The 12,626-nt window shown below is 34.7% G+C and overlaps 1 protein-coding gene across 4 annotated transcripts in view; it reads right to left on the reverse strand.

Annotated features, from left to right (window-relative positions):
• Window positions 1-877: 877 nt before the first annotated feature.
• Window positions 878-12,626, reverse strand: part of LOC127878043 (amyloid protein-binding protein 2-like) — a 34,007-nt gene continuing 22,258 nt past the window's right edge. For 2 of the 4 annotated variants that reach the window (XM_052424443.1, XM_052424441.1), the window contains 4 exons: window positions 9,026-9,198; window positions 8,306-8,326; window positions 3,723-3,808; window positions 878-2,417 (listed from right to left, as the gene is read on the reverse strand). In XM_052424443.1, coding sequence (XP_052280403.1) covers window positions 2,220-2,417; window positions 3,723-3,808; window positions 8,306-8,326; window positions 9,026-9,198 — 478 coding nt within the window. In that variant the 3' untranslated portion in view covers window positions 878-2,219. The remainder of the gene's footprint in view (window positions 2,418-3,722; window positions 3,809-8,305; window positions 8,327-9,025; window positions 9,199-12,626) is intronic. The other 2 variants (XM_052424444.1, XM_052424442.1) reach the window with 1 other exon arrangement.

Genomic DNA, 12,626 nt, shown 5'->3' on the forward strand with positions numbered 1-12,626 from the left:
ATTAAACGATTTAATCCATTTATCACAAAAGGAGTATATAACATCTGAAACATTTTATGAGAATGCATAACATGTTATTTTTGCATATAATATTATAAATAAATAACAAACACAATTATTGAAAGGAAATAAAATCATGGTCAATTTTCTCTAAACAAAGCACCTAGAAATGCAGCTAAAGTATTGGTCATAACAGTTTTATTTAATTCACAGTTAACAGATTATAGTACAGTACATGTATGCTGAATTTAGTTTACAAATATGCTTCAATTGAGTTGGTTTTTACCAACATTATGTTTTGCTTAGTGTAAATACAACATAATAACATATGATAATTGCATCACACAACTTCACTTTTAATGGTTAACAAAATCTACCACAGTTGCATTTATCACAGCAAAAGAGAAAGCAAATTTGTTAATCTACAGACATGTGAACACCTTCAAGTGAATACACAGGTTGTAAGGGAAAGTCCTTGTTATCCTTGTGAATGTTCAAGATGTAAAAGAAATATAAACATCAATAAACAGCTAAATGCTTACAAAGTTAAAGCATGAAAGCAGAAAAAAAATCAGCAGAAACGTTATGTTGTACAGTTTTAACACTTACATGTACCCAGAGGTTACAGAACCACATGTCAAACACAAAACAAAATATTTCTGAGAGCACTTCAATTTCGGAAAATAGATTGATGCAAGTAACTTGCAGTCTGTTCAGGTTTTATGCTGTTTGCTGCTCTTCATTAACTAAGGGTTGGAAATGAAGCCTTTAAAACTTGTCTCTAGTAAGAAAGGTCTTTAACTAAATTCAACTATGTGACGACAAATGCATAAAAAGACCTATCTAAGTGGTAAAACAAATGCATCAAAAGACCTATCTTAGTGGTAATACAAATGCATCAAAAGACATATCTAAGTGGTAAAGGGTTAAATAAATAAAGCCAGAGTGTACAGTCTTTGTGATGCAAGCATCTGTGAATAATTATTTAAGGTAATCATTCATAGGTAGAAGGTGTTTTTTCTATGTTACATTACATTCAATGCATACATGCCAAAAGATATGGAAGTCTGATATTAGACAATATACAAAGTGCAAAAGAATGAGCTATTATTAGTATTGCTTGGAAGAAAAAGTAACTAAACTATGGCTATAAAGTCAAACATGCCAGAAATGATAGGAGAGACTATACCCTTTCAGTGCTGGAACCAAATTTTAAAGGCCTTTGCAAACAGTTTGGATCCAGACGAGACGCCACAAAACGTGGCGTCTCATCAGGATCCAAACTGTTTGCTATTCTGATAGTATTCTTTTAAATTTTTTTTAAGAAAATGCTAATTATAAAAAGTCAGCAGACAACATTTTAGCAGACGACAAATTTCCCAGCATGCAAAGGGTTAACAGACTGAGCAAATGATCACATCTACAGTCACAAAGATCCTTTGGAAAGATATAACTTAATAAATACAATTCCATATAACGTTGTTTTGAAATTAAATTATCTAAACTAGTGAATACTAATTCTATGTTGTTTTTTTTTAAATATTTTGTTGCTTTCATGTAGACATTTTTTATTTAAGTACATATCGAGTTAAGATTTCCCAAAGAAACTCAACATATACAAGCCTTATTCACAAAAATACAGAGGTACCCCAACATGACATGGCTCCTAGTTCGATCATGCATGTCAAACCAACAAATTGGCCTTGCTCAGGGAAAATGGGGCTTAATGCAAGTGTATAAAGCATTGTCCCAGATTACCCTGAGCAGTTCCCATAGACTGATAAGGGATAACTCTTTCCACCTAAACTGGATTTCACTAAGAAGTGACTTCCTTTTTAATGAAAAATACATGTACAAAACAAGAGCTGTGTTTGTGAAACACAATGCCCCCTACTGCCCTTTGAAGCCATATATTTGACTTTTGACCTTGAAGGATGACCTTTCACCACTCAAAATGTGCAGCTCCATGAGATACACATGCATGCCAAATATCAAGTTGCCATCTTTAATATTGCTAAAGTTCAGACCAAGATTACAGTTTTGGACAGACACACACAATGACAGACAGACAGGCCAAAAACAATTTACCCCGATCATTCAATCCGGGGGCATAAAAAGCGTAAAGTGTTGTCCCTGATTAGACACTTTATGCACATGCATTAAGGCTTTTCTTCCCAGCTAAAATATGGATGCTCTCTTCATGTATAATTTCCTGGTCTCTACTGTTGATTGTCACCAGTTTTTGCCTCCTTCACAAAGTTTAGTGCTTTCTTGGTGCGTTTCTCCCAGGAGTTGAACTCCCCCATGAATACCTCCAGACTGCAGGGGGCCTCATGCAGCGTTGTCATGGAAACCACGGTCTCCAAGCGGGGGTTGTCACGCAGCCAGTGGGAGAGCTGGATCTGAGTTGCATCCACCTGGCAACAGAGACAGTGACAGTTATGGAGGAAAGTATTGTTGCTGATTACAGTGATTAGCCTGCGCAAACTGCACAGGCTTATCTGGGAAGACCCTTTACACACATGCATTAATACGAGTAACAACATCTCTCATGTAATAGTCCAAACATATCTCATAGTTTTTGTCTTGTTTGTTCCAAACACGAGCACTTCTGGGTTTATAAATCAGGTTTGAAGACACAAAGAAAGCATTGTCAAGATGAAATTGTAAGAATTATAAGATAAACATAAAATTTCTTCATTATTGATATCTTTACTCTTTTTTTTTAAAGGCAGAGTAAGAGAAAGAATACTTAAATTGGTGACCAGGACTTTCAGTCAGCATGATTTATGACCCGTGACTACTTGAAATCATCTGTTTTACATTGACTTTATAAAAATATACTTCAATGGGTACAGGAGATATGAAGCTGACATACAAAACAATAAGAGTTGTTACTGTCATGGCTGAAATACGTCACTGATGTTGCTTTGTCAGAGGGCATATGCAGTTCACTTTTAAGAACTGTTTTCCCGACATAACAATCTTCATACATATAAAGATTTTACTTTATTATTTATGTTGTATTCAACATGTGCCCTTCACAAAACTATAGCAGAAAAATTCACAAGGAAAATTACTGTGAAAATATAAAAGCAAAAGTTATAGCTGTTGAACACTGCAATTTTCATCATTCAGATTCTATTTAACTATAATGAAAAGTTTATACCACCTTAGTTTGTAAGATATGCCTCATTCAAAATTTGATATAATAAATTAACTAAGGCCAAAGACTCTCAAAATACTGAAGCAAGGCTTATGGTTCCTGTGCAATACACATCATTGATATCTACCTAACTAATAAGTTTTAAGATCATGTCTCTTATAATTGTAAAGATGTCCTCCATACAAAATTTTAATTAAAATACAAAAGGGAAATAACTCTTAAAAAATAAAAGCAAGAGTTATAATTCCTGTGTGCTGCATAATTAGATCTAGTTACCTATAAAGTTTCAAGCTTATTAGTTTCACGATACTCTCCAAACACAACTTAAAAAGAAATCTAAACAGGCAATATTTGCAAATGTATAAATCATGGATGTATATCATGCACTCAATATGCAGAGTTCACAAGCTGTTTCATAGTGAGTGATGGAATAAACTGTTCACAACATGTATACATGTAATCATGAGTGAGGGTATCCATTATTCACAACAAATATCAGTATGAATGAAGGTATCAATACTCACACCATATATAAATGACAAATAAGCCATGTTACCTGTTTGTTGATATTGAGAGACTGCAAGGTATGTATGAGGTTCTCAAAGCAAGTGTGCACCCACTTCATGTACACCCCTGGAGAGTCTGCAACAGAGACCGCCATGCTTACATACGATATATTGATATCTGAGCCTTGTTATTGGAAAACTCATCTTAAAATCAGTCTGCACAGGCTAATCAGGAAAAAACCTCCCCCCCCCCCGCAAAGACCACATTAAATATCTTTTTGTAAACAAACAGCAAAATAAAATAATTAAAAGTTTGTCCCAACTTTTGTGAGCCTAGTTGGTTAATACGGGAGGAGTGCATGGGAAACCCTCTTGGTCCTCATATAATGCAGGCTACGGTGTGGACGGACCTTATAAACTTTGAAACATTCACATGAACTAATGTAGACCAACAGGTGAAATACATAATTGAAATTATTTATTTTATCACTTCATTATGACTTAGATATCATATCAATACTTTAACATGGAAAACAATATCATTATATAGAATTAAAAAAGTTATGCAAAATGGTAATGGTCACAAAATATTTGTATTTTCTACGTGTTCAACTGGACCTTAATCAAAGTGTTCCTAAGATATATATTGAGATGGTTTAGTGTAATATGTACTGCACTTGCCACAGTGCAGCTTAAAGCCGCCCGTGTTGATATTTCTCAAAACAATCTGGTTTTCTCAACTTACCAGAATTGATTAGTATTCGTCAGATACATTCTAAAGCTTAACTCTTTCATACTGATTTTAGCAAAAATTGTGCCAAAAAATGCCCGAAGCATAAAAAATACGAAACCTAATCGTGTACTTAACGGAATCCTCAAGACTATTATTAACCTGTGACGTATACACGCTATGGGTCACGTGAGCACCAATTTCACGTGATGTCTACTTCCGCGCATGTCAAAACAAAGAAGAACTACTAAATAACACAATCAGTTGGTTTGTGTTTGGATCTATATCCATTAATGTTAATACTTAGTACGTTTAAAGACATATTTTAAGTTTTTTTCCTGTACAGTAGAAAGTTATCTACCCTTATACAAATACGAAATCAATACGAAACAAACATGACTGCTTGTGTAAAAAATACATTACAACTGTAGATACACGACAAACTATACACGAGCTTAAAATAATCAAGTTAATTACATGTACAAATAAAGATGGCTGCGCCCATGAATTAAACGTTAACGGGCATTTTATATTGACAAGGTAAAAATAAATCATAGCAGACGATAAAACGTGTATCAGTAGAGATTTAAACTACGTGAAAACAAGCGGTTGATAGTAACGTTAACATGGGGCGGGTTATACAAGTATTGAAAATGTAGACATAAAGCAGACGGAGTGTATTTATGAATTAAATCGGCACTATAAAACAACATAATGAGAACATTATTTAAACGAAATCTTCATGTGTAAGTTAGCATATATTTAAACTGGTAATGTCATTATTATTCATCATTCATGCAAATGGCGTTGTAAACATGGTCACGTAGTTTTACATGTGACCCACGTGTGTTTAAATTAAGATCATTTCTGTCCATGGACAGAAATTGAAAAGCCCTATCTTTGTACTGAATTTTGGCATTTCTTGACCGATTTTTACCAAATTTTTTGCACATCTGACATTAATACCATCAAAGTTTGACTCATAATCACTTTTTTTCGACACATAACAAAAATGGGAAAATATACCAAAATCAACTCGGCCGGCTTTAAGGAAGATGTCATGTCTTGATAAGGGAGACACTTATGCGTATTGTTAGAAATTAAAATTATTACATGAAAAAAATCTTAGTAACAAATAAAACCAGTTAACAATCTTGTACTCTAGAACTTTGGGTCTACGGAACATATGACTCTGTTCACATTGTTTAATTTGATAAACTCACCATGGTCTATACAGTGATGTGAGAAGTATGGAAATATTATTTTGATGCACCTACGCAAAGAACACAATAAAATATTGTGAACTGTTCGGGAAAACTAAAGCTTCAAAGAGGTATTCTTAAGCTCTACAAAAAAAAAAAAACTTTTAATTCTTGAATTCTCAAGTTTCACCATTTTGGATCCAACAGGTTTTAAATGTGGTCTTAGTCTTGGCAATATTGTTTTGATTGTTATAATAGAATACTTTCAAATTTGCTCAGCAAATACTGCTACATGAAAATCCTTTGAAATATATTGAACATTATCAAATAACATTTTGCGATATGTAGTATATAAAAGAGACCAACAAAAATGTTGCCATATATACATTACATATCTTTCCTTTTCTGTTAAAGTAAGATTCTGCAAATGTTAATGCAATTAATATAATTAACTGACATTATCTGAACACTATCAATGTTGTGAAGGTTGTTATTAATTATTGAGTGTCAAAGTGAAGGTAACGTTCATGTTCTAGAAAAATAGCGTACATACATTTTGGTGCATTAAAAAAATATGTATTTTAACGGTAGCTTCTTTAAACATTATCTGCTGGATATGACATCCTATCAAAAAGCTTTATTATGGTCTCTAAGAAAATGCCAGACAACCATTGGTGAAAAATGTAACTGCGAAAACTGCATAACGTTAAGTCAAACACCAGTTGTGCCTGGAACTTTGTGAACACTTTGCATTTTACACTGAACAGATTACAATAGTATCAAACTCATTTCAAAACATACAAATAGGCAAGTATTTTATGACAAACATGCTTTTATAATTGATTCATAAACCTCAATTATAATGATCAGCAATAAAACCTCATCTTGCATAACATTACTTAAATTTTCCTGAATAACAATTATTTTGTCTTGTTAAAAACGATCAAATATAACATACACATTTTTTTAAGAACATGCACAATAAGAAGCAAAAATAAAATGAAATATAATAAATTGCTGTTACAGATGGTATATTCGATGTCAGGGGTGCATTATTAATGAAAGGGTTCAGTATTAATTTGCAATTGAAAATAAAAGAAAACCTGCAATCACAAGCTAGGCCCTGGCATTATGTACTTTGAAACAAAGGACAATTACAAATACCTTGACAAAAAGCATTGTAGCTTCAGGATACATGTAATACTATACTGAGAATGATTGGAAAACAAGGCAAGCAAAATATAATTTGCTCACAGAGGCTTTTATAATTATGTAATTTAACAAAATGGCCAATGACTAATAAAAACACATTTGGCAAACATAATTTTTAATTTGGCAAATTGACAAAAACTCCCTAAAAAACAGAGGGTCATGATGGCCTTTTAGTGCTCACCTGAGTTTGCCAACGCCAGTTGTTGAAGACTTGACCTTATGATCTAGGTATTTACCTCACTTGACCCAAATAAAAAAATGGCCTTCATATTGCCAAAATAAACATTCTTCCAATTACATGTAGGTTCATCAGGACTGAGTCAAAAATGTACCCTCAAAGCAGTAACATTGTTTAAGATTTATCCTGGTGACCTTATTTTTGGAGATCTATCGAGATTGAGTCAGAAATGGTGCATCTAGAGTGGTAACAATATTTTGTAAGATTTGACCTGTTGACCTAGTTTTTAAAACACATAACCTATACTCAAGCTCAGCCTAGATAATGTCGATATTTACTTTCTCTTGAGAATTATCCTGGTGACCTAATTTTTTGAAGATCTATCAAGATTGAGTCAGAAATGGTGCATCTAGAGTGGTAACAATATTTTGTAAGATTTGACCTGTACGTTGACCTAGTTTTTAAAAACACATAACCTTATAATATTCAAGCTTAGCCTAGATAATGTCGATAATTACTTTCTGACCAAGTTTCATCAAGATTGAGTCATAAATGTTGCTAATGATGTAGTGACACAGGTTTTCGAAGAATTGACCTCATTACCCCCTATTTGGAGGCACCAGACCAGATTTATTCTATAAATTGCCTAGGTTAACATTCTTACCAAGATTCATCAAGATTGGATGACCAATATGGCTTCTTAAGTGGTAACGAGCTAAAAGTTGACGTTGCACACCACACGAGCAAGGATGCAGGACATAGGGCGACCACAATAGCTTATTTTGAGCACTTTGTACTCAAACAAGCTAAAAATAGCTTTATTGCAAAACCTTGATAAAATGCACTGTAGCAATTGGAGATTATAATTCAGTTAAAGTTTTATGAACATTGACCGCAAAATGTAGGAATATATGCTCACAAAAGCCTTTCTTTGTCATTTAAAACAAAGGGAAATAACTTCTTTAAAATAAACTAAATCGCAAAGCCTTGACAGTATGGTCTTGGAGATAATGTATCTGTGAAAGTTTCATGACAATTAAATGCAAACTTTAATGGAGATGCAGAAAGACTATTGGTACAGAAGCAAGCATACGAGTAGGCTAGCAGCACAGGCAGAATTAAGCCTACCGTTACTATACACATGTAGTCCTAGCAATACTAATTGATGCCATGCATTTCAAAACTACAACAGAAAGGCGTCCTAGTCTAGATACGCATTTCTGTATAAACATTCAGCGTTACAGCAAAATTAATTTAATATATAAAGTACTGCACTACGTCTATGACTGCTCTTAAAGCTTGATGGTTTACCTTGGGTATAAAGCATGCTTGCTAAAATGAAGGCAATATAAAATGTTACATAAGTACTATTATTGTGCATCATCTATTTCTCTTCTAAAACCTTATAATCTCCTTTTTTAGGTTATAACATCATTAAATGAGTTAATTTACAAAAAAGCTTCTTTTTATTGAAAATCTGAAATCTTCAGAATGCATTACTAGAACTAATAATCTATAATTATGCAAATGTATATTTAACATTGTAGAATATACAAAGTTCAACAAGCGATGTGTGTGTGAAACACTATGTCCCCATATATTTGACCTTTAACCTTGAAGGACGACCTTGACCTTTCACTACGCAAAATGTGCAGCTCCATGAGATACACATGCATGCCAAATATCAAGTTGCTATGTTCAATATTGCAAAAGTGTGCATTAAATGAGCAATTTTGACCCATATATTTGACCTTTGGCCTTGAAGGATGACCTTTACTGTGACCTTTCACCACTCAAAATGTGCAGCTCCATGAGAAACACATGCATGCCAAATATGAAGTTGCTATCTTCAATATTGCAAAAGTTATAGCAAAATGTTAAAGTTGGAGCAAATAAAGCAACAAACCAACAGACAGGGCAAAAACAATATGTCCCCCACTATAGTGTGGGGGATATAAAATTACTGCCTAATGGTTACTTAACAGTGCAAAGTAGAGTCTTGGTGCAGCTTTACCACATAGAGCAACTCACCTATGCTGTCGACCACAACTCTCAGGATCATGATACACTCTTTAGGTTTTTCTGTGATCTTATAGAAGGTGCCGAGCGTTGCTGCTGCGAGTAGACGGAAGTAGCTGGTACTGGGCTGACACAGCTTCATCAGCGCCACACTCGTCTGAAGCATGTCTTCTGCCACCTGCAGCCTGCAACCATGGCAACGGTGAAATGTCAGCTTCAAGTCTCTTTTTTAATAGCCTCATTTCCAACCCTAAGATACCAATAGCATCAAACAGCATAAAACCTGAACAGACTGCAAGTGACTTGAAGGCTGTTCCTTATAGGCTGTTCTGGTTTTATGCTGGTTGCATGCAGCCATTTACAATTTGCATCTGAAAAGGAAAGGGTTAATCACATTTTTATTTATAGACATTATAGCCTTAACATAGATAATTCACAACAATATTTTAACATTAATTTTATGTCATATATCTTCTGATATAATAAAACAATTTAGCAAAATACATGCCTACATAAAGCAGTTCAATATTTTCAATGCACATCCAACTATACACTGCAGGAATTCATTAACCAATTTTATTGACATTATATAAGTCGCGTTCTGAGAAAACTGGGCTCAATGCATGTGTGTAAAGCGTTGTCCCAGATTAGACTCTGCAGTATGCACAGGCTAATCAGGGACGACACATTCCGCTATTATGGTATTTTTAGTTTCAAGGAAGTCCCTCCTTACCGAAAATTAAGTTTAGGCGGAAGGTGTCATCTCTGATTAGCATGTGCGGACTGCACAGGCTAATCTGGGATGACACTTTACGCAAACGCATTAAGCCCAGTTTTCTCAGAACAAGGCTCATATTAAGCACTGTAAAACAGACTCCTGGTAAATGTGTCAGAACATGTATTCAATAGTATAATGCATATTAATCAAAGGTCAACATATCCAAACATAATAGACATATCAAAAATGTTTTTTAAAGTTTTAATATTTAAAAGTTTAAAATTTGAGTGAGATCCACCTAGCAGTTAAAGGATGTTTAGAACACAAGTTATAGCACATATGGACGGCCAAACAGAGGGATAGACTGTCAAAGGCCATGTTTTATGCCTGCCACTCTGTCAGAGGGGGTAATCATGTGACAAACAAGATGGTGATCTCCATGCCTAGACATGTTTTTTTCGCCGTTTTATATCTTATATTACTGTATTTATGTTAAAATTCTGCTCACTTTCCAGCCATATCGGCAAGAAATTGTATTGATACTCGCTCTACATCTCGACTTTATTTGCTGCAAAATTTCTTTGCAGATTACTAAATTAAAGCTCTCGCTTTGAATAAAATCGCAACAAGTGAAGTTGGGATAAAGAGTGAATATTAATACGAAATAGACGCTTAACACTTTCTTGTTGGTATGGCTGGAAAGTGAGTGGCATTTAACAATCAATACAAGTAATAAAGGGTAAAACACAGCGAAAAATACCAGTCTCTGCATGGACATCGCCATCTTGTCACGTGATTACCCCCTCTGTATGTGGATGCATAGACTAAAGAAAATGGCAAATCTTAAACTTAAATAACACAATAAACTTAGCTAGCCCTATTATATAAATAAACCAATGGTAAGCCTAACAAGAGCACCGCATAACAGGTGCCAACGCTCGGCTGCTGGGCAGTTTTGAATAAATGAAAGCTTGTCTTTTTTTTTTTAGAGGTCACAGTGACCTTGACCTTTGACCTAGTGACCCCAAAATGGGTGTGGCGTGTAGAACTTATCAAGGTTCATCTACATATGAAGATTCAAAGTTGAAGGTGGAAACATTTTGATTTTAGAGCAAAATGTCAAGGTTTTAGCACGTTGCCTACGGTGGACAGCGGACAACACAACGAGCTGGCTATGACAATACCTTGGGTTTTCTCCAAAAACAGCCGCACTAATAAATCAAGGATAATTCACAAATGTTAAAATCTATCAACTTACTGATAAAAAGTAACAAATGCTTAAGCATAAATAGCCTGTCCTGCAGCAAATGCATCTCTTAACCAAAAACAAAGCAAAACAAGGGCTGTTTGTAAAACATGCATGCCCCCCATATGGGCTGTCAGTTTTTGTCACTGTGACCTTGACCTTTGACTTAGTGACCTGAAAATCAATAGGGGTCATCTGCCAGTCATGATAAATGTACTTATGAAGTTACATGATCCTAGGCCTAAGTATTCTTGAGTTATCATCCGGAAACCATTTTACTGTTTCAAGTCACTGTGACCTTGACCTTTGACCTAGTGACCTGAAATAACAATAGGGGTCATCTGCCAGTCATGATCAATGAACCTATGAAGTTTCATGATCCTAGGCCTATGCATTCTTGAGTTCTCATTTGGAAACCATTTTACTTTTTCAAGTCACTGTGACCTTGACATTTGACCTAGTGACCTGAAAATCAATAGGGGTCATCTGCCAGTCATGATCAATATACCTATGAAGTTTCATGATCCTAGGCGTAAGACTTCTTGAGTTATCATCAGGAAACCGTTTTACTGTTTCGAGTCACCGTGACCTTGACCTTTGACCTAGTGACTTGAAAATCAATAGGGGTCATTTGCCAGTCATGATCAAAGTACCTATGAAGTTTCATGATCATAGGCGTAAGGATTCTTGAGTTATCATCCGGAAACCATTTTTCTGTTTCGAGTCACCGTGACCTTGACCTTTGACATAGTGACCTAAAAATCAATAGGGGTCATCTACGAGTCATGATCAATGTACCTATGAAGTTTCATGATCCTAGGTGTAAGCATTCTTGAGTTATCATCAGGAAACCATTTTACTGTTTCGAGTCACTGTGACCTTGACCTTTGACCCAGTGACCTCAAAATCAATAGGGGTCATCTGCCAGTCATGATCAATGTACCTATGAAGTTTTATGATCTAGGCCTAAGCGTTCTTGAGTTATCTTCCGGAAACTATCTGGTGGACTGACCGACCGACCTACTGACGTGCAAAACAATATACCCCCTCTTCTTCGAAGGGGGGCATGAAAAGCATAACTAAAACAATGCTAAAGCATTATTTCATATGATGAACCCCATTTGGCAGGAATATTAGCTTGAGACTTGTTCAGACATTTTTATTTTTTTTTGCTTCTACTATGAAATGGTTGAACTTGACATATTATAGCATCAGAATTGAAGCGCAAAAGTATTGTAACGAAAATTATTTAGGAAATGAACACATGGCGCCCTCAACCAGTGTTTCAACATGGATTAAAAGGCTTTCATCTAAATGATTTGCCATTCAAACATTTATAATTATTTTGTAATGTGATTGATTCACATGCTACTTCATTTTTGAAGAAAGCGACAGAGACATAAACAAAACGACATGTACAGTGTATTATGTCAGTTACGTGACTTTGCTGACTTAAATACTGTTACACTTTTTTTTTTAATCTTTGAAACTTATCAATTCATTCATCTAAGAACAAGTCTGTTTCATGACAGTCTGAAAGGTCAATAATGAAATATACCATTTTACCAAAGATATAGGCTATGAGGATAATATATAGCTTATTTTACCAAGATAAATATGAGTCACATCATGGGAAAAAATGGGTCTTA

This window comes from Dreissena polymorpha, chromosome 4 (genome assembly GCF_020536995.1).
Source record: "Dreissena polymorpha isolate Duluth1 chromosome 4, UMN_Dpol_1.0, whole genome shotgun sequence".
Taxonomy (NCBI): Eukaryota; Metazoa; Mollusca; class Bivalvia; order Myida; family Dreissenidae; genus Dreissena; species Dreissena polymorpha.